The sequence below is a fragment of the Typopeltis vanoorti genome, chromosome 18, assembly GCF_054136105.1.
Source record: "Typopeltis vanoorti isolate ZY-2024b chromosome 18, IOZ_Tvanoo_1.0, whole genome shotgun sequence".
Taxonomy (NCBI): Eukaryota; Metazoa; Arthropoda; class Arachnida; order Uropygi; family Thelyphonidae; genus Typopeltis; species Typopeltis vanoorti.
This window is the reverse complement of record NC_143566.1, coordinates 16,801,100-16,823,286: the sequence shown is the minus strand read 5'-3', so window position 1 is coordinate 16,823,286 and position 22,187 is coordinate 16,801,100. Positions and strand designations below refer to the sequence as shown.

Below are 22,187 nucleotides of genomic sequence, written 5' to 3'. Positions count from 1 at the left end.
ACATTACATTTACAGTTTAAACGTCACACTGGGGAGAGTAGTAAATCAAATTGTCCAGTTTGGACTAAAATTAAATATATGATTCCTATTAAAAAAATAAATAAATAAAATAAAAACTATGCACGCAGTCTATATTCGGGTTTTTTTGGCTTTCTGGAACCGTTAATTTCGCTAATAAAAAGTGACTAACAACTTTAGGTTATCATATACTATCCTGAATACTAATTATTTACTGACATGGGACACACATAGCTATGTGTGCGTACGACTGCCAATATGACGATTTAATAACACCTAGATCCAATAAAGATTTTCATACGCGCCCTTTATTTTCAACTCTGTTCAAGTACTTTTAGCAGTCAGCAAAGAGGTAAAAAAGGAATACATGGGTGAGCGACCGCATGTGCAGAAAACTAGGCAACTTAATTGTAGCTTAAGCCACAGGCCACCAGTTTTCATCCTGGGAGGAGTTAGGTTACAAGATAACTGGACAACTGGTTTTCCTTTTCTCTTTATTTTATTTTTTGTCCGACTTTATTTTAAGCGCTTGTTTTTATCAAGAGGATTCATATTAACATAAGTGAGTGCGTCATCTATATTATGTTTTTATAGTTCATGTTTATTAGAAACGATGCTCAGAATTATATCGCATGTTTGCTGGAGATGTGAACAAAGATATGACACGACACCCGTTTCAATGAATCTGTATGACGTGTTCAGAATTACAAAAGAAAACAATAAACCAAAAAAATATTCCCATTGGGAGGTACTAAAATTATTAAATAAAATTACAGCTTGAACTCCACAATACAGAACGTGCCAGAAGGCTTTTGCAATACCGATCTGTGCATCCAGCCCAGAAGGATTGCAGTTAACGATGGGAAGTCCGTGTGTTATTCAAAACTATTATTTTATTGCAGTTGAACGTTGTATCAGCTGCAATAAACACTGATCGCAGTTATATGAAACAAATGTGATGAGTAACACTGATAAATGACATCGTATTGATCAGCGATTGTCCCTTTTAGAACCATGTCATAATATAGTCATGCTGCCAAGTTTTTTTTTAACTTTTTAATTGCTAAAATCTTACTGACCTTCTTTAGAGCATGACTAATCTCTAAACTGTCATAAATTTTTCTCAAGGGCAGTTATTTATTGGCAGGAGCTATGTGTAGTGTGCCTCTTTCTTTGTATGACTGCTGTTTTCCATTTTCAAGGTCCGATCAAATAACCTTTAATTAAGAAACATAAAACGGCTTGTTGCTTCTGCGTCAAACATATGAAAATAACCATATAAATAAGGTCAAAGCACCTTATGGTAACTTGTTTTGGTAAAATACTTATAAGCTCTGTATTACTTAAAACTTAGTAATTCTTAGTCTGGCTCCCACTGACGAGACCTCAATAAAGGTCGAAACCGGTCTGGGTAATGGCCCCTTGCCTTTAATACATAGCATCATACATCTCCTCCAGGAGATGTGCTTTGCATTAAGGGTAAATATTAAGAATAGTGATCAGAGCTTATTCTACCTTTACCACGAGTTGCCTTGACTTGCACTACGTGCAGGGTCAGCTAGACTTACAACACTTGCAGGCGCAAACTTGACTGACTTGTCTGTTTGCTTACTTGGGAAATGGAGTAAAAAAAAAAAAGCCAGGTTTATATTTAAAATAGCTTGGTATCTTTAACAATAACCATATAACTTATTTATTGCACTGTCGAAAACTAACAGTAAGATGATGCACAGCACATTATGACAGCCAGAGGTGTAACTGCATTCGCCGCGGTGCGAACGGGCGTCGGTTTGCAAAATTTTTCTGTATGCATATTCATTGTCATTCTAAAAAAATGAAATAAAATTTAATCAATGCTGTTTTAAACTTCTGTTATTGTATTTGTAGCATTCATGAGATTTTGAAACTGAAATTATAAACAGCGAAAATGATGCAAATATATAGCGTGACTTACAGAACTTTATTTGGAAAGTTAGGTTAAAGTCTCCGTAGCTCCGTCGGTATGTCCTCTGATTGAAAAGATGCGCGTTCGAATACCATCTAGGTCGCGAAAACTGTTAGGTTTTTTTTTTTTTTTCCCTTTTCATGTGAAGGTCAGTTAGCCGGTCTTCTACGGAGGAAAACTGTTTTTTTTTTTTTTTTTTCCCAAATCAGGCAAACTGACCAGAAGAATTTACAGACACCATAAAATGATCTCATGGCCTTATCTGCTTCGCCCGTAACTCCGAACGGCCAACAACCCGGGTTCGAAACCTGTCAGCAAAGCAAGGAACTCAATCTAGACCAATTATGTTTTGTCTGGGTTTCCCACACAAACTACAATAAATACAAAATTACGCCACGTTAAAAAAAAAAAAAAAAAAAAAAAAACTTTGGGTACTGTTGCATTTTTTTTTTTTGTTTTTGTACCAGTTGCACGTTATGCTTAACATGATGTTTCGTTTGCAGAGAACATATCCGTGGTGTCAAAATTCTATTACAAACTGTTTTGCTTCTTTTCCGGTTCCTTTCGTGATGTCACTACTAAAAAGAGCATCTAAACCTCCTCTTGGGTTTGAAGTATAGTCATTCATGTTACCATGTTCTTTTCCGTCTCTCTCCAGAGTAACCAGTACATAACCTCTTCGTCAAAACAAGGAAAATTCCATCTAAAGAAATAATTAGCAGGTAGCAATAACGCAACTACCATTACAATTGTCCCTCCCTGCCCACAGATTTGGCCCATTAGCGACTGCTCCAGCGGGAGAGTTCAATGTCGCAACTTTACTACTTCCTGCCAAGCCTCGCGTGCCCAACGGTAACTAACGGCCAAGTACCTAAACAATAGCAATCATAGAATGTGCACGTGCACTGCGATACACCTGTAAAAAATCGATTATTGGGCCTATTTAGTGACTTAATCGCCTCCCCACTGACTGCTGAGCGAAAAGCGTGTGTTCAGTACCAGTTTTGCGTTTCTATTGGCGATGATGGGAGGAGCGCCCTACGGCTCTATATTGATGGGGGTCCGTGGCCAAAGCCTGCTCGCCGAAATTACAATTTCCATTGACTGGAAGTTTTGTGACAACGCATACACGGGAACTTCGTATGCCATGCAACAACAAAGGGTTAAAAATACTGTAATGAACATCGACAATCGTACCCAAAATGACACTTTTCTGTCATGAACATATTTAAAATACAACACTGCCAGAATTGAGTCATGGCTCTCTCTCGGACAACACACACACACACTGCAGAACAAAAGAAAACGTGTGTTTATATCTCGGACTGCGCATGAGTGTCAGGATAAACATATCCACTCAACAATTAACCGATTATGAACTACTTGGGATATTATACACGCTCAATCAGTTAGTGTCACACTAGTAGCTAAATAACCGACTATTTCATCATAAAACTAATTACGGGTATAGACCATATTGATCTGTTCCGGTCTCATTATCCATCGAATATCATTTTTTTTGACCGACTATTTCAGGATTATAAATCGCTGTTTGATCTTATTTTTTTGAAGATCTAATTTCATATCCTGTTCAAGATGGGAAGACACATGTAAGTTGTCGGTCTCGAGTGGCTACACCAGCTAATATTATTGTTATTATTATCGTATTTCTGTGTTATATGTGCATTCAGCATATAACACAGAAATACAATTACCTTTATGTACAGCGGCCTCGGCTATAACATATCTTGTGGTATAACGATTCGACCCTTCCGCAGATGTTCGATTATGGCAATCTTGTTTATAACAGATTTCTGTGGCATCCTTCGACAATAAATTTATCTCGTTTATAACTTTTTATTTATTTGATTTTAAAAAATTCATGCGCAGTTTACACCTGTTAGAGTGTACTTGCAAATAATAGCGAAGGCCGAAACAGTAGGAATTCGTAATGACGCAAGAGTCAAATTAATACAAGGGGAAAAATTTGCAATTTTTCAAACTTTAACCACCCCGCCACAAGGAAAAGGGACGTGCTTCGGCGATGTGTTTCTATGCCTGATAAAACGCGATGTTTTCAGGTTGATACCTTAACTCTTGACGATGTTGAAAGCCGAAATCAGTGAGTATCATAAGAAAGACAATACTCACCAATCATTTCTAATTCTTTAAAAATAAATAAATAAATATAAATAAATAAGAAAGTAAAAATAAGATAAAATAATAAAATATTACTTTTTAGCATCTAATAAAATGCCTCATGTACATAACTGAAAATTAATACCATGACTGCGTTTTTTTTTATTATTTTAATTATTATTATTGGTTATAGTGCATTTTGGTAGGATGTCTCAGGAGATCGACATAAGTAGAGTTGACTGCATCATGGGGCATAAAGATCAGCAGGCAGTAATTAGGTTAGAATAAAATGAAGCCATTCGATCATACTGATGATACATTCGATTAAAATGCAGCTAAATTGAATTCACATGGGAAATGCATATTTGTAGTCTACTCACCGTACATTTTTCCTTCGTCGGAGAGGATAATTTTCCGCCGACCACAAGGAGGATATATGGCTAAAGCTTCCTGGAAGCTCTGTTCGATGTCTGGACTCCAAACTCCCTCCGCATCGCTGTTGTGCAAGTCGCCCTTGGAACAACTATCTTTGCTATTGCTGTCCTCTGAGCCATTGGCGTCTGGCGGTGGAACTCCAGAGGTTGGTGGCGGAGCCGTTGGTGGTACGGGAGTTCCACCTGTAGGAGGCATGGGGGTTGTGCCCTGAGGGGCCGGTGGTACAGAGTTCCACTGGGACGAAATTTTGGCAGTTGACAAAGGGATGCCACACACTAGAAGAAAGGAAAAAAAAATAATAAAAACTTCGTGAACTAAAATATTTGGATTATTTTGTTTAGCAAGAATCTGGCAAATTACAATTAGTATATTTTATTAAAATATAAAGTCACATAATTATCTAGTAACATCATAAAGTCTTTCAAGAGTGGCGGTCGTTAAAAAGTTGATAATTTCACCCAAATTGGAATACGCTTCTTAAAGGTGAAACGCCAATAAAGATGCTTCAAGAAACCACAATTTTAACAAAACTCAAAATCATGAAAAAGACCCTGACGAGTTTAATTAAGCTCAAAAAAACGTACCATAATGGCTAAGTTGCAGTCGTTGTAATTGTTTCATTCTTAGACGTTCGCGCGCGCACACACACACACACACACACACGCACACACAAACTGGAGGGGAAAAAAGACTTGAAAAATTTAGTCAACATTCAGTTCACTCCTGTTTTTCTTTCGCCAAATCAATACCGACTTATATCTGAATATGCTACCAGATGCCAGTTACCATTAGTATCCAGTAGCACAATAATCTGGAACAATACTGTACTACAGTTAAAGCCCTTAAAATATCACTGCTAAAGCAATAGGCCTATGGGATATATATTTGCCACCAAGAAATAAATTAAAAAGGCTAAATAGAATTTTACGATAATTCAAAAAGGCACCCAGTTAGTTAATTAATTAATTAATTAATTTTATTTTATGGTAAAGATGCCAGAAAGTTTAGTGCTGCCCTAATGCATCTAAAAGCAAATATATACATAGTTCAGTCAAAATATTATGAACCCCCGTACTGTCGTAAGTGGCAATACAAGAACGGAATCTGATAGATTTGAATGGCCACCTTACAGACCACTGAACACTGCAGGAGGAAAGTTGCATCACGTGATCAAGGTTACTTTTTCCCATCGATCTGCGAGTGTGTGGGATGGAAGATTCCAAACACCAGATGTCTCGATCCAAACTAAACCCAGATTGTCTTATAGAATTCCTATTCGGCGACCATGGTAGCACCTGGAAGTCTGGTTCGAAAAACCTCCCTGGAATGATACTAGCAATGTGGCATGGCTCAGTATCCTGCTGGAACATACCCGCGTCATCTAAGAAGACAGGCACAATGAAGGAACGAATCCGATCAGCATTTGTAGTACTTCCCAAGAAAACATCCTTTGCCCATGTCTATCATCAACTTCAGACAAACAGACATCTTCATTATGATGTATACTGGCTTTCACCGTGAAATCATAGCGCTTAGTTAGATGAAATGGCCAATTTCGAAATAATGGGAATGGCCATGATATCTTGAGTGGACTATGGACTGACTGAATTGTGTAGAGGTAGATAAAGGTGAAGGATATCTTACGTGAATATTATAACTCTTCCAATGTTTCATTAATGAACCTTTAACGTGTTTAACAATGATTTGGACATAGAGATAAATCTGGCCCATGACCAACTAGGTGTGCTTTAGAAGGAAAGTTAAAAAGAAAGGGGAGATTGCATTTTGGATTTCAGTGAAGCCCTTAACTACATTTCTTATGAATGTACATTAGAACTGCGAATAAAGCTTCAGTCACACGAAACCAGGCTCATATAGGCTAAATGAGCTTCGAGTGATTGTTTGCATAGGGGATACTCATAGGAATGACTCGGCTAATCTCATACTGCACATTTGATTAAATGATGCTCAAAATACACAGAAATAAGAGAACAACCTCTGTTGGTCATTCTGTTCGTCGTCTCTTGGGATAACACTCGAATTTATTCCAAAATACAAACAGTAATGGATGAATAATTTAAAGAGTATGTACACTTCGATTATTAATGCCTCTCTTCTTTGTACTGTGAATCCTAAAACGGGATTTGAGAATGAGATTGAAATAAAACAGATGATCAAAACTTGAAGCCCACAAATATGAGGGATTCTGGGAAAAATTCGAGTGAACAGATGGCATTTATGGTCGAATCATATTAAACACGAATATATTAAGAAAGAACTGGACAATATTAATATTCTAGAAGGTGTAAGAAGAAATCTAAGATGGTGTGCTAATTTAAAACGGAATGGAAGTTGAGACTATCCAAAGAGATATTCGAAGAAAAAAATGACAGGAGAAAAGACCCAGAGGAAGGCCAAGCAAGATAGATTGATCGAATTACCTTAGAAAATAAAATGAAATGAAAGGGAAAAAACTTTTGAGGATATGGCAAATAACTGATTGGTCTGGAAGAAAAACTGTTGATGGGAAAATAGTAATAATAAAAACTTATTATGTCGGACTATCAGTATCCTGTACATCGGGTGAGAACGCATGCCAGGGAATGAAGATGATGTGTTATTAACATTTATGATAAGGAAATGGAATCTGGCGTTACAATACCATAATCAGAAACTTTCAGTATCAAACAAAATAATCGTTGTTAGGAAATGAAAATCCAATATGGCTGTCAGTATTTTTTAAGGAAGAGCACGAATGGTGTTATTATTACTATTCGTGACACCTCCAAGGAGTCCGAAGACTCATCGTGTTATAGAAGCGATTTAAATCAATGTCGTAAAAATTAAGCCAGAATTGAAACAACGAACTCCAGTTAAAAAAATTTAGCCAATTCAATGCAGCGTACGTTGCTTTCAAGAAGGTGGAGCGTTTTGTCAACTTCATACATCAAGAGCTATCCATAACATAAGGTCGAAACGGATTAACATTTCCTTTTCACAAACCTAAACAACACGGCGTAGCTTTCTTTACCTTGTAAATGAATGCAGTTGTTTCTGATAACCTACAGCTGTGACCCTAACCTACATTATAACCGCTGTTACCAGACACGCCGGTGTTTCTTACATATTTGGTGGGGAAGGGACGTGAAACAAGGGCGAATTTATGAACACTTTCCTCCTCACATCTGATAAACAAGCACAGACGTATTTTGACTCAAAGACACGATAAGCAGGTAGATAAATGATAATTTACATCCCCTTTTGATTTATGCATTACATTCGCTGACTTTGAAACTATTGGGATTGTTCCAGTTCAGTACAGCATACTGGCTTGATCGTTCTTTGTTGCTGATATTCCCTTCATATATTTGTGTTAAAAATATATCGTTGGTATAACGCTTTGCAATATGAAGATTACAGCTCTACTAATTGTTCTTATTATTCATAAGAATGTAAAATATTGCCTATCTTATTTCGTCCGATGATTATCAACTGCGTATCCTTATCATTTTTTTTAATTATAAAAGAAAATAACTTTCAGCAATTTGAGCTGCAAAAGGGGGTCGTGAATATTTTTAAAAAAAGCTATATATTATAGAAATATTTTTTAACCATTCTCTATATCAGATGGTTCCAGTTGTTTCCGTAGTTGAATCATGGTTTCCACTCCTAAGAGAGAAGAAAAACTAAAGTAGGTAAATTAAATGCTTGTTTGCACTGTCTACAAATGAAGTACAGTCCATCTGCAGAAAGCGTATTTGAATATACCGAGATCTTTGCGGACTATACATTTACCACCATACAGGCAATTTCCTTCAGTAATATTATTTCTAATTCGCATGATGACACACAGAGGGGTAAATTTTTCATGGTGATCTTCACACAGTGTCATATTACCCAAGAACTGAGCGACCAGTTAGCAGGTTAGCTGTAATGAGAGAGGCCTGCTAAATATTTAATTTACACATTATCTTTGAGCCTTAAATTAGGAAACTGGGATGTTTCTTCCCAAGAAGCATCAAGTAAATAAAAAAAAAACAGGCTTCTACATGCGTGCTGCTGGCTCAAGAAACGGCTGCCTTGATCCGTATAACCAAAATGTAACCCCAACATAAACAGCATCACACTCGCATCGTAGAATAGCGACATCAGGATATAAAATGGGAAAACGTTTGTTGCGATCGCTGATACACTACTACTTCTTTTTTTGTAGTAGTAGTGTATCAGCGATATCCTTAGTTATCAGTTTTGACCACATCGATACTGAATGATGTCACATTTTTTGAGAATGCTTCGCTATGCAATATACTATGACTTCCTTTTAAAAAAAACCTTTGAAAATAGTATTCATTTTCTGTTTATTAATAGATTAATTTTGAAAATAAATAACATGCTATCAATCTTTCTTTTAAAATTAAAAATTCTTTAAAATATTGTATTAATGCACATTACAAGCACTAAACGAAAAAGATCTGAAAGTTATTTTTTTTTTTTTAAATGCATTTCGTAATAGAGCGGTCATCATTTGTTAGAGTAGCTACTGGACTATAGCGTTTTGAGTTAATGTAGTTAACAAAGTTAATTTATTATAACAGGCTCCCTTTTCAATCAATGCGGATCGAGTGCAGCATCACTTCATTTAGTTTCTTCTACTGAGCTACATTTCTTCGTCCGTAGTCTTCAACATTAATCCTCTTCTGTTGACATCCACCCTTTTATTCTCTCCTTCCATCGAGTTTCTTGGTCAGTCTCTGGATTGCACATCTTTCATTTCTAATTCCCAAATTCTTCTTGCAATCTGAGTCTTTCTACTCTTTCCAACAAACTTCCCAGGCCTGCTTGTCGATTTATTTCTTCATTTTTTATGCAGTCCTTTCTTAAATTTCTTATATTAAAGTTTCAAGTTTGAGCTGCTTTAAGCAACGATCAGCACAACATACGAATTACATAATAGCTGATTTCCTTAAAGTGATACAATATTTAGATCACAAAACACTTCTGGTAGAGATACAACGACTGTGCTTACTCAGTTTTGCGTTGTTAACTCATCTGTATTATGTTCCAATTTCATTTATTATACAGTTAGCTATCGTATGTAATATATAACGTTGTATCATTTCGAAATCCTACCCGATTTTACTCTTAATACACTATGAAACTAAATACTAACCAGTGAAATTCGCGAAGCCAAACCGAAGTTAATGACATATGAACAAAATGAAATCTAACATTTTGTAACTAAAATAATTGTTATGCATAACACAACAGAATGTCCATCATACGTTTTTTTTTTTTTTTTTTTTTACACTCGGTTTTATTTGATCCAGTAATGCATCAAGTTATTTCAACCTATTAATTAAAATGTCGGTGCATTTTTGTCATTCCCTCCCCTATGAATGGCATCATCAAAATTCTCTATATCAGGTGGCTCTCTTAAACTCATTCATCAGAGGGTATTTTGATATGTCACTATTTATTCTTTGCTGTATGGCGTGGTCTAAATCGCATTTCAACAAACTCCACTGGTGTCTTTTAATTGTAGTAATATAGTCAGCCATTCGATGTGTTCGCAGTTTCGAGAGGAAACGAAACATCGGAATATTTCTCCTGAAAACCGTGGAATGGAGATCGTGGGCTTGCTTATTGAATTCTAAACGCCATAAAAACCTAATGATAATTTCTGTAAGATAATTCATTACCTGAATTTTCTACTATGAGAAATTAATATAATTTTGATGTATTTATAAGAGATATGTCGTAGCATTATAAGCATTCAAACCGGAGTATTGTCCCTGTGATAAGAACAGCTTAGGATGCAAAATATTTAGAGAATTGAGCAACTTGACAAACTAATAGTATAAAAATGCAAAAAGAGACATCTGAGGACTCGGGGATATCAAAACTGGGCCCTCAGGGGGGATATCTGAGGGCTCAGTTATTGTTATTATTATTATAAATACCTATGAAGAACAATTATTTGCTAAAAGCTCTTAAATCAGTCACAAATATTTAAAATTACAAACAGCAACCGTAAATGGAAGACATAATAATGCATGAATATGCAACAACAAAAAAAAGGTCATTTAAAACTCAGAACTTGTAACTATTAGAAATGCACGGAAAATTAAACAAAAATGGTGTATAATTTAAATTAAAATTAACCGAAAATAAATTCAAGATATTCTAAATGTTTCTTTTCTATGTGTTCAGTTGTTATTCGGTGCACTGCATAATATGCAATGAAGAAAAAACAACTAATTGGCAATGATTAACGTAATCATAAAACGCACGCGGTAGCATGTATCTGGTAGAAATACCTGAGCTGCTTCACTTGTGATGTCCTCGATTGCGTGTCATTGTTAATAGTTACCAGCTTAATCAGAATGACACCAAGTTGATTGTCCGAAATCATTCTGATGTCATTTTCGGATCAGTACAATGAGTAGGCTTCACTGGAGTCGCTAACTATGACATACTTATAGCGAAACTACCCATTTGCTGCATAACATCAACAATACAAGCTTCGTTTAAAACGCAAAATTAGTTTTTGTTCTTTGTGGCCGATTTAACGAATTTGGACACGTATTGTTAATTGACATTCCCGAGCCGATTAAGGCCAAAGGTATTTTTTTAATTACAATTATTAATAAACTTTGATTACTTATTGCATTTTCAGGAACATGACAATTGCTTAAAAACCCAATACTGAGTATCTGTACAATTTTTGCTGCATATTCTTAAAGAATTTAGTTGTTATTCCCAAACTGGAATTTACAAAATATTGATTGGGTTTATCAGTCGTTCGAATGAGAGATATCGATCCTAAAAGTAATACGGGTTCGCCCATTGCTGGAGCATTGTCCAGAGACATAAATTGTAGCTTGCTTTAGAGATATTTTGGAGCTGTGAACATCGCTATGATAAGGAAAACTTTTAGTATCACAAATATTTGTTTGGTGGCGTGTCTCAGTACAAAAATAGTTCACAGTATTTAACTCTGCGCTCATCTATCAAGAATCAATTCCAGACGTACAAAGCTCACAAAATTTCAGGATAAGGCTCAGAGTTGATATCTCTATTCACGCTTTCTGTATATTTTTATTTGATGCCTTCTCGTTTGATGATAGGCCAAATGAATGGACAGTTGTGTAGAGTATATTACATTTTATTCATTATTGACAATGATCAGGTAGCAAGAATTATTTCTATCATTTAAATTTAGTACTCACGAGAGGGAGGGAGGGAGGGGAAAAAAAGCATATCCCCTCACTGTTTATTCTAAGATCGTTTTGTTTCAAGGAAAATGTGATGCAAGACCGGATACATTCGAGAGAGTACTTCTGTCTCTTAATTAATCTCTCTCTCTCTCTCACACACACACACACGCACACGTAAACGAGTTCGTTCATTTAAACATTTCCCTGCTGCCGTTATCCACAAACACAGAACACTAGACACCTTCATCGTGATCACGACATGTACTGCATGCCGGTTACTTAGGTATTCCAGTACTTGTTTTCAGTGTTCTGGCGGAAAACAGGGCACCTCCCTCTACTGTTATATCAATTAGTTCCCTCTCTGTTTCACTTTGCATCTGAAGTGCAAGAGTAGTGAACACAGGGCATGGGTGTCAAAAGAATGACATGCGTGTTTCACAGACGTGCAGAGAGAGAGAGAGAGAGAGAGAAAGAGAACGTACATTTCCAGTTCAGCCGTAGGCCAAATGATACGCTGTTAGTTTAGTGGGAAGTTATTTTTGATTTTGGCAAAAGACAAAAGCTCGGAACTGTTGTTGTAAAGTAATCTTGAGGGGACAGCTTTGTCTTCCTGCAACACTGTTTCTTCCTGAAGTTTCAGATCAACGTTGAGTTGTTTGTTGACTTGACAATCAATACAAGCTATTCTTTGGCAAGTTTGGTTTCTTCCTGTTCAGTGAAGCGTATCCAATATATAATTTACCTTTTCGCTTACGCGAATAAAAAAAAGGTACTTTTATGATAATAAAAGGGGAAAAATAATTTGTCTATGAAAAAGTATTGCCTCATTAATCTTGCGCAATCTTTATTATCGTTATTTTATTTCTTTAATGACTCTCTCCCCCTTCTCATTGTAACTAATATAATGTTCATTAGTTTATCAACAGTCCATTCACCACGGGCATCCTCCCAGTAGAGCAGCTTTGGCGAAACCTCCCTCTCTCTCACTCACACACACACACACACACACACACACACACACACACACAACCGCCGTCACCACTACGAGAGGAATTTTTATCCAGTACAGTTAAGAAAATCATCTCTCAAGGCCTTGAATACACATAAGAAAAGTTTTTGTATTCCTTCCCCCCTCCCTTCCTACATTGGATTCTTAAGCAAACTCGTAGCCATTATAACAAGTTCTAATTTTCGCTATCAGTACAGTCCTGTAACTATTTAAGAGGCCGCAGTATAATCGAAACGGGCCCCTGTTCAAAATTGGCACAATCAGAACAAGGTTATTTCTATCCGCTTCCTTCGTGTCTGCTCCAAATCGCATTCCAGCAGAACAACAGAACGACTTCTGGCATAATAAAGTTTAGTCTGATGATCTTTTAACAGTTTATGACAAGGAACATCAAATGGACTCAGCGCATTCAAAGCCAGCGGATTTTTTCGTGGACCGCATTATGATCTGAACCTAAACTCAATTTCATGCGAGGATAAACTGAAGTCTGAAAATATTTATTGAATACACAAATGAAAGATAAATCCTTAAATGTGCTTTTTGCAATTTTTCTAGAGTTTCTCTTTTCGGTATCCACGACAATAGAACAACCAACTGATGTCATATTATGTGACTTTTGTGGGCACACCAGAGGACATTGAGCAGTAGATCTTCCCTGTATACGAGGAGAAATTGTTTCTCATTCTACCTTACTATATAGATTAGTAATGCAAACGGACTCGAACTGATGTCAATAATGCTGAAAGATCTAATCGGACAAAAACGTTTATTGGCAACCACTGCCAATAAAACATTTACTGCTTGAATCCTTGTACGTTAATAATGTTGACAATATTATTAACTTTTTAGTATAAGGATTCAAATAACAGATTACGCCAACTGTTCATAACAATAATAATACGCGAAGGGAATGCTGGGAATTATCAAAGTCAAAGCGCAGTGCACTTGCGTTAACGAAACGTAATGACTGCCTCAGGCCTTTCAAGTCAAGTCATGATTATCAAGGGCTTCTTCGGTCATTATTCTATGAAAGAATGACCAGAGAAAGAGTTTTCAGTGGTGTAAGTAAAGGTCCAGAATATGCTGTTTATTATAGACAGACTACGTACAATAAAGTAAATTTCCGATATCAATGCATAGCATTCTATTATATGTGCGTCCTCCCCCATTTCAAAAAATATTGTTTTCTGCCACTTCTGGCAATCAGTTGTCTCCCCCATTCTTTCTCTCTCTAAACGTGATTGTGTAGTTTAAAACTGGAGAGACTTATTACAGCACAGAAAGTCTACGGGAAACACAGTATATAAAAGTGAAAAAAGAGTTAAGAAGAAACAATAAACGCCTTGTTATTGTGAAGTAGTTAATCGGGGAAGAAACAGGCTTTGGAGTGTTGTCTATTGACGTGTGAGAAAGAGAACAACAGCAGCAAAAGCTGCTGCACCTGCAACAGTGGTAAAACGCAATAAACACGCCACCGTATGTGCAATCATTGCCTTCAAGTGCTGTTTAATAAGCAAGAATAACGTGCGTTGTGACAGCGCACACCAATCATGTCCGCAGCCAGCGGGCACAAGTGTCAAGAGTAGGGCTGTCTGGGAAAATTTTAGCGATTCAAACAACGCAAACCTTGGCCAGATAAACGCGCAAGCAGGCAGGATACGACGACACCGACCACAAAGTCATCCCGCCGAGCAAAGATTACCACACAATAGTCTTGTGTTGTGGGCCTAATTTATCACCTGTATAGCGGGCACGTCCGTTGAAGCCGTAACCGCAGATAACAACCGCTAAAAAGGTGCTTGACCGCTCTCTCTTTCTTCGGCCGGGTTGCTCTGTAAGGAAGAAGAAAGGAGAGTCTCTCTGCCCACGGGCAAGTGATGACTCATGCATCTCGTGTTGGGCAGCAAGTGACCCCCATAGCACCCTAATAGCCAAAAGGTGAACAGTTCGTTGACAACAAACAGAGACTACGACCGCACGTTACCTGTTCCAATACATAAACTTCAAAAAGATCGTAAGTAACGCGGAGACAATTTTCCGCCAGACTTATTTAAAAAGTCGTAATAATTCCGGTTAATTTTAAACGCTGGAGGACCAATAAGAATGAGTTTTGAAGCCCGCTTGCAGTTTTTACATAAACTTATACCTCGCTAATGAAAGCAGGCATGTTGAATAGTTCTGCAGCTTTTCCGTAACATAAATGCATAAACAATAAAGCAACACTTTTAGTGAGGTTTCTCTACACTAGAGGGTGCTGTTATGAACTGTTAATGCTATTGTCTACAAACATATTAAAATATATTAGAGTGGGTATTATTAATTTCCCTCCGGTAGCCACAAATAAGCCCAAAGAATTGTTTTTAAATATGACCTAACGAAATTCATATGCAATAAAAAAGTAACGTACACAAAAAAGTTAAACTTATTTATAAATGATTTATTAGCGCGAAGAAAGTAAATAGATGAGAACATTTAACGAAATAATTCTGTGTTATTGATTTGCGCACAAAGACAAATAGGCTGATCTTAACCGGAAGTTAAGAAATGTTCATTTCGTCACCCTACATAAGTTACGGAAGGCAATACATTGAGGAAAAAAACTGCAGTATCGGCGAAACACTTGACAGCTATGCATGCAAGCTACGCTGTTCTGTGAACGCGCCTGACTCAGATTAATGACAGCTAAACGGAAACAACAGAAGGGGCGAGTGTAAAGAAGTGTAAAGATATGACAGCGTCCATTCTGCAAACGTTTTGGATCGTGTTGAAAAAAATAATAAAAATAAATATTAAATAAAAATACAGTGGAGAAATGCAATATGCTTTAGCTATACGCGTAAGGTAGTAGTGTTCTTAAATTGCCAATGAATGTTGCCAATATATAAGCGACGGGTAATGAATTTATACCTCGCTGTTTTTTTTTTTTTAACAAGATTAACTACTAATTTCTACGTGTAATAATGCATACCACAATGTTCATAAATGATGCAGTGAGATCTGCTCAAGAAGACGTGCAATTTATTACAAAGAAAGTTTTATTATTATTATTTTTTTTTATGTGCATCCCACCAACGAAAGGTTATGAACCTATTTTAGTATTGAGGGCGAGCTAAAGATTAGATAATCCGATTCCGCTGCACTCGGGACCAAACACTTTTTTTTTTTTCCAAGCTAGGTTGGCGGTCTCACGCGACGATCAAAATCGTCCTTAAAACTGATATTAAATATTAAATAAAAAATTTTAAAATGCTCTTATGTGCTTTGGCCTTGAAACAAAAGTCAGTTCAGTATGTTATTTTATTTCTCAGGTCAAGTCAATAATTATACGGATGTAATAATGAACACTGGTGGTCTTCCTATAAGTAATAACTTTGGTTATTACTTACAGGAAGATATTAAGGTAAATAAACTTTTTTCGATGTCTAATACTTTCGCCCACTAAAGAAGGTATTCAGTAACATTCATCGAAACGATAGTGGCTTGAGGATGGAGTGATTACCGAATAAATGAATAAATTTTGGGGTGATCACGAAGCACAAACAATCAAATGCTAGAGGATGGAATAAATGCCGAAACTGCATAGACTTTGAGTCGCAGCGAAATACTTTCCTGAAATTGTAACTATTATTATTACGTTACACCTCCGGGGATCCAAAAATTCCCTACAGTACTCTACGTCACCTGCATAACACTACCATTCATACACCATCCACGGTCCACCAGCAAATTACATAATCCAGTATTCACACACTACGCCATCTATCGTCCGCTCTTCGTATCTGTTTGTAAATTGCGTGTATTCTCTGGCCGATTTTCCTGTATGTGTGGATGAAAAACCCGGATGTCCCGGAACCCTTCTAATATTGCCCAGTCGTTCTTCCAACTACCATAGCGCAGTTGGAAGAATTATCTACTTTAAGAGTGGCTTTATTATTATTTTTGGTAATATACTATATTACTGTTAGAACGCGTGTCTGAGGCTAGACGAACATTATGACAGTTCTGCTCTCAACTTTTTTATTTTCACGAGTTGCAAATGACAAAATTATACTAATTTTGATAAATCATAATTATTCTTTTGTCACCAATGTTATGCGCAGCTGCAGTAACTGTTTTGGGGCCGCACGCTGCTGCGCAACTGGAGGCAGCTGACGGCCAGAAGATCATAGCTTCTGAGTGTCGTGCTGCTCACTCACTTATATTTCAAAATTAAAAAAATAATAATAATAAGTGATTAATAGCATCCTTCATTTTTTAAAGAATCCCTTTGTCCAAAAGATCTTAAAATTGGCGAAAAATCAAATCGTTTTTGCCAAATATTACATTATTTTTATTGTATATTCACCATACGGTATTGTTAAGAATATAATATCTTGTACCTCTTTAGCGAGTTTTTTTATGCTCTTTCGTATGTTTCTTATAATATGCCCTAGGTTCATACGTAAGTTACGAAATGTGAAGACTATTATATCAACGTCCCTAATTATCACATATCTGCTTTGAATGGCAGCAAAGTTATCTGGAAATGATATTTCATTTTCATATGATTGAAGTTCTTGGTTGGCGGGACTTTCTATATTGTACATACTGGTTCGTGCATGATTAAACTACTTCCGTCAATATTTATAGTCCAGTATGGTAAAAATTGTCGCCGGGTAACATTTTGTAATCACAAAAATCCAACAACAGGAGCAAGGAATGATAAGGACAGGAGACCCGAACTTTTACGGAATTCCAGGTTTGGAATGCTGCAAAACCTAGTGCAGTGTTGTTGCCATCTGCCAGGGAAAAGGTATTTAATCATAATATCATGATGTGCCAAATAAAGAACTTGGCAAAGTCTTTTACATTTATCTTCGTATTCAATAAGGAGGCGACAAATGAGTTCATTACAACTTTCCGCTGTAATGTACCTACTTCGAATGGATAAAGGAACTGGCGATAAAATGGGAGAAACAAAATTTTGCTCTGTTTTCAAAATCTGTCTATATTACAAAATCGTAGAGAATAGAATCCGATGTCTATGCACAAATGACGTCACCACAGAGTGCAAGCGGGGACGTAATGACCTATGAACTGAACACCACCTGGCAGGGGTAAAGAGCAGGGATTACCTTCCCCCCCCACACACACACACACTCCAGTCAGAATCACTTCTCTATTTCAGAACCCCCACTTGTCAACATTTTTATAATTGCATTCTCAGTTTTATAACTCATATATGAGATTGATTTTCGAAGAAGTCCCGCTGATGACCACAGACGTTTCTTTCTTCGGTGATGTTTAAATACGGCTCTCTTTTGAGTTACGTAGTTAATCCAAAAGATGGAAATGAGAAGCTAGTTGCGGCAAACAGTGAACAGTTAGATGGGTCATTTAGCTAATCCATCTTTCCACTCTTCGAATCAGCAAGCCAATCACACGGCCACGCAATTCGACCACGAAGGTTAAGAGTGCGACACATTTCCATCCACCAGCTGCACGGAAACAGCATATCGACTGAAGTCTCGCCTTTGACGTCACCAAGGCATTTCTATTCTATCACCTGCTTGCATGCTATGCGTTCCAATATGGCTGATTTCACTTCCGGTAAACTCTGCTTTGTTGCTTTCATTTTCAACAAAATCCCAACTAACCCGATTATCGAAAGGCGGATGATAGTAATCAATCAGGGAAAACTGGAGAAATTCAGGTCAACAGATTCGTGTAAGCACCTGTGTCTCATGACAGTTTGCGCCATACTTCGCTTTTCATGGGCAGCGGAATCTGAGTTGAGCGAGCGTGGGACTTGATTGTGTACAATGGATTCCCTAGGTTCTTGACCAACTGAATTTTCATTTATAGTTCACAAAAGCAAACCGGAAAGGTCTGGAAAGGGGGGGGAGAGTACCATTTTAAAACTCCTAAATGCAAGGTCTCAGCTACGAAGAAGGGATAGCTACCATCGTTTTGGAATACATGAATGTTTGGGTTACTTGTAAAAGGAAATTTCAGTTTTTTTACATTAATTCTGGATTATTTACTCGTGATAATTAAGTTGATTCGGTGTAACAACTTATCTTCCAGTTCGGAAAGAGATAAGTGGTTAGCAATTCTCTTTTCCGGGATAAATGGCGTAATAAATTCAGTTTTTTTTTGGGGGGGGGGGGAAGAAAGCCATTGAAACATCTTGCAATTCCTCAACTTACAATGTTGTCGCACAAATACGTGCATCGATGAAAATGAAAGGTTTTTAATTTTGTTTTCCCCACGCGCCACGAATTACACGTGATTATGCATGCTCTATTTATGAATGCCCGAAAATGACGTGACAATTCAGATAGTTTCTTAACGTCCACCAGGCTACGCTGATTGTTTTGAATCGCTTCTAGCAACGACCAGAAACACGGAGATATTCCCATCTCGCACTATCAACTCGCTTCTTTCTGTGTCTATAACCCTACGAAGTTCACGTGACGCAACAAGTTCACAAGGAGCTCCACCTATGTTCGCGTGCCTCCCAGCTGCAGCCAACAGGCAGCAGAACGGGGAAATAAACGAAGGGTGGAAGGACAGGGCAGACAAGCGCGGCCCGAGGACATCAGCACCAACCCTGACCGGCGCCACACTATGGCGGGTTTTATCCAGGGAGCTGCAGTAATTAATCTTTGCCCTAGGGCTCTCTGTCAAGTACCGATTCCCCGCTCGCTCCACTATGTGTGCCTTTCTTTCTCTTTCCACGAGCTGCAAGTCTACCTTTTGTATGCTACCGCACGCGGCTTGTTACACCCCACCTAGCAACCTTCTCCCGGCTGTCGTCATAGCGACCACAGATGTACACAATCTTAGTAAAAGAAAACCTTAAGCGAAGGTTCAAGTGGTTGGAAGGGAAATGCAGCAAAATGGGGGTTGGGGGGAGGAGAAATATCACAACAAAAAATGATTACAGATATCATGTGGACAAACCTTTGTAGCATGCGTTTCAGGGCCGATAAAATGCCTTTTCACTTGTGCGATTAGCTAAGTACATGGTTTGTCTAGGAGCTGCCTCTACAACTCCACTATGTAACTGACTGTTCAACTTTTGTACTTCTCAAAGAAACTAAACTTGAATAAATATGAAAGATAACCAGTAGAGTACTAAAATTCAAAACTAGTACAAATGAGAGCATATTTTGGGGAGCAGCTAACACCAAGAAAAAACAAATAAATAAACCTAGTATTCATATTTGTGAAATTTATCATATTAAAGTAAAGAACTATCAGGTCAAAACACCAATTGTGTTCTTTACCTTAAAGCGCTGATCAGAACAAGAGTGGACGATACTGCTCATCCCCCCCCCCAGCAGTGTCGTTCACTTATCGCAATTTTAGTAAAAGAAAAACCTTCAATCATCACGTATTATACTTATTTTTTTCTTTAGTCGTATCGGGATTAATGTGAGTCGTTATTATAACAGTCCAAAGTCTGAAAAACGAAAACCACGTAACCTATGACGTGGGGTAGGCTGCTACGTGTAAACTGGTTGCCAGAGTGTGATAGCGAGTACATAAACTATTCATTTAAGGGCGAAAGATACTTATAACTACAAGTTAGTTACGCAAGGACATCAAGAGGTATTTGCTGATATTATTATTACTGTATTTGTGTGTACATGAATTTTCCGGTGAATATGTGGCGATAAATAAGGAAATAGTTGATTGTTTAGAACTATCATAGAGTCATTAGAAACTCTAAGGCCGTTACTGTAAGAATTTCATGTGTTCTCGGATGATACCTGTTTGGTGGTGGTAGGATTTTCTTCCCCATTCCTACTATTTCCATGATGACCGTATACTGAGTGCTGCTTGAAGAAAACTTCAAGTAAGTTTTCTTCAAGCAGAAGTTTTCTGGCTTCAAGCAAGCCAGAAAACTTCTCTCTTTGCGAACACGAGATTTAAATAAGGATCAAGGCTTCTTTCTTACAAAATGTGCGTGGAGAAAATACTTAACCCTTGTTTGGAAAGTTTTCTTCGGCAGACTGGGGACATGGCCCTTGGTGTTCTAGAATTTAAAGAGATCTCCCTCCCTCAAAAAAAAAAAAAAAATAATAATAATAATAATAAAATAAATAAATAAATAAATTGTCGTTATATTATAATTTATTATAGGAAGAATATTTTTATATTTTTCATACAGTAGGGGCGCACAAGCGTTAACACTAGATACCTGATTCCCAAAATCTAGAAGAAAGCACAGATTCTAAAGTATTGTTTCTGTTCCTTACATAATTATACACGAGGGACAAAATAAATGCTATATCTGGGCGCCAAAAAAAAAAAACGTAATTTTAGTCTTTAGTATGTCATTGATCAGTTACACAAAACTAAAGTAACATAAATGAAATCTGAGAGGGATGTTGGACAAGAATTCAGACGCTCAAACTTAAATCATTTTAAGAGTACAAATGACAATCTACCAAGGAGAGAAAGAAAAAAGCAACTACGTAAATTAGACAGTAAAAAATATTCAAAAAGTTTACCATCAATCCCTGATTTCAGAACCATTTTGAATTGTCTTAGCTGTTCACGTTTTTGCATTGCAAGACAGTAATATTTATAAATGATTCTGGGGTGCATTATAGAAGACTGCTATCAATAACAGTCGATACGAAATTACAGCAACCGTTACTCTGAGATCGCATCCGTCTCCAATGAGGCAATTCACAACTGCGTCAGTGTTTTAACCGACACCCAAAAGTTACCTTTGGAATGAGCAACAGACCTCTCATGTAACACAGGAGTTAACTTGCAAAATACGCATAAAGTATGCATCCGCTCACCGAAATTCATTACCCGAAAAAGAAAAGTACGTGTGTGCCACAAGCGATTAAATATCTTCAATCAACAGTTTCACAAGAAACGATATCAGAATTTGCTGATGAACTCAGTTGTAGTACTCATGCTGTGGACGTGTCATTGAATGGTTTGCAATCTCGGATGAGTGGCTTCTAAATTAGCTTTTACAGTAATTCATAAGACTAAATCTCCTAGTTATGGAGATTTTCAATATCAAACATTCATTACACGGTGGCATTATTTAACAATCGTGTTATGTGTGAGGCGCTACAATGTGAAAGAGGTCACTCTTTGAAAGCGATAGTAGATTAGGGCAATTGTTTAAGAGAAATGGCGAGGATGTGGACTCTTGAGGATGTGATTTAGTCGCCAATCATGAAAAAAACTCATTATATTACTCTTGGTAGAGAAGTTCAGGGTTGGTTGGTCATGCATGCTATTCTACAAGATGGGATTTAATATAGGGAATGCAGCAAAATTTTGGACTTCAAAAGCATTTGATGAAGCAAAGGAATGCTTTAAAATGCCAGGAAGCTTTGATGCTGTATCTGCATTATGCTGCGCACGCGAAAAATGAGATAAAAAAAAATCTTTAATGCGTGCTTGT

At 37.2% G+C, this 22,187-nt stretch overlaps 1 protein-coding gene across 3 annotated transcripts in view; it reads right to left on the bottom strand.

Moving 5' to 3' along the window:
- sd (TEA domain transcription factor 1 homolog scalloped) overlaps positions 1 to 22,187 on the bottom strand; it is a 336,647-nt gene that overhangs the window by 174,952 nt on the left and 139,508 nt on the right. For all 3 annotated transcript variants that reach the window (XM_090407968.1, XM_090407969.1, XM_090407971.1), the window contains exon 2: positions 4,483 to 4,812. In XM_090407968.1, the coding sequence (XP_090264094.1) occupies positions 4,483 to 4,812 (330 nt within the window). The remainder of the gene's footprint in view (positions 1 to 4,482; positions 4,813 to 22,187) is intronic.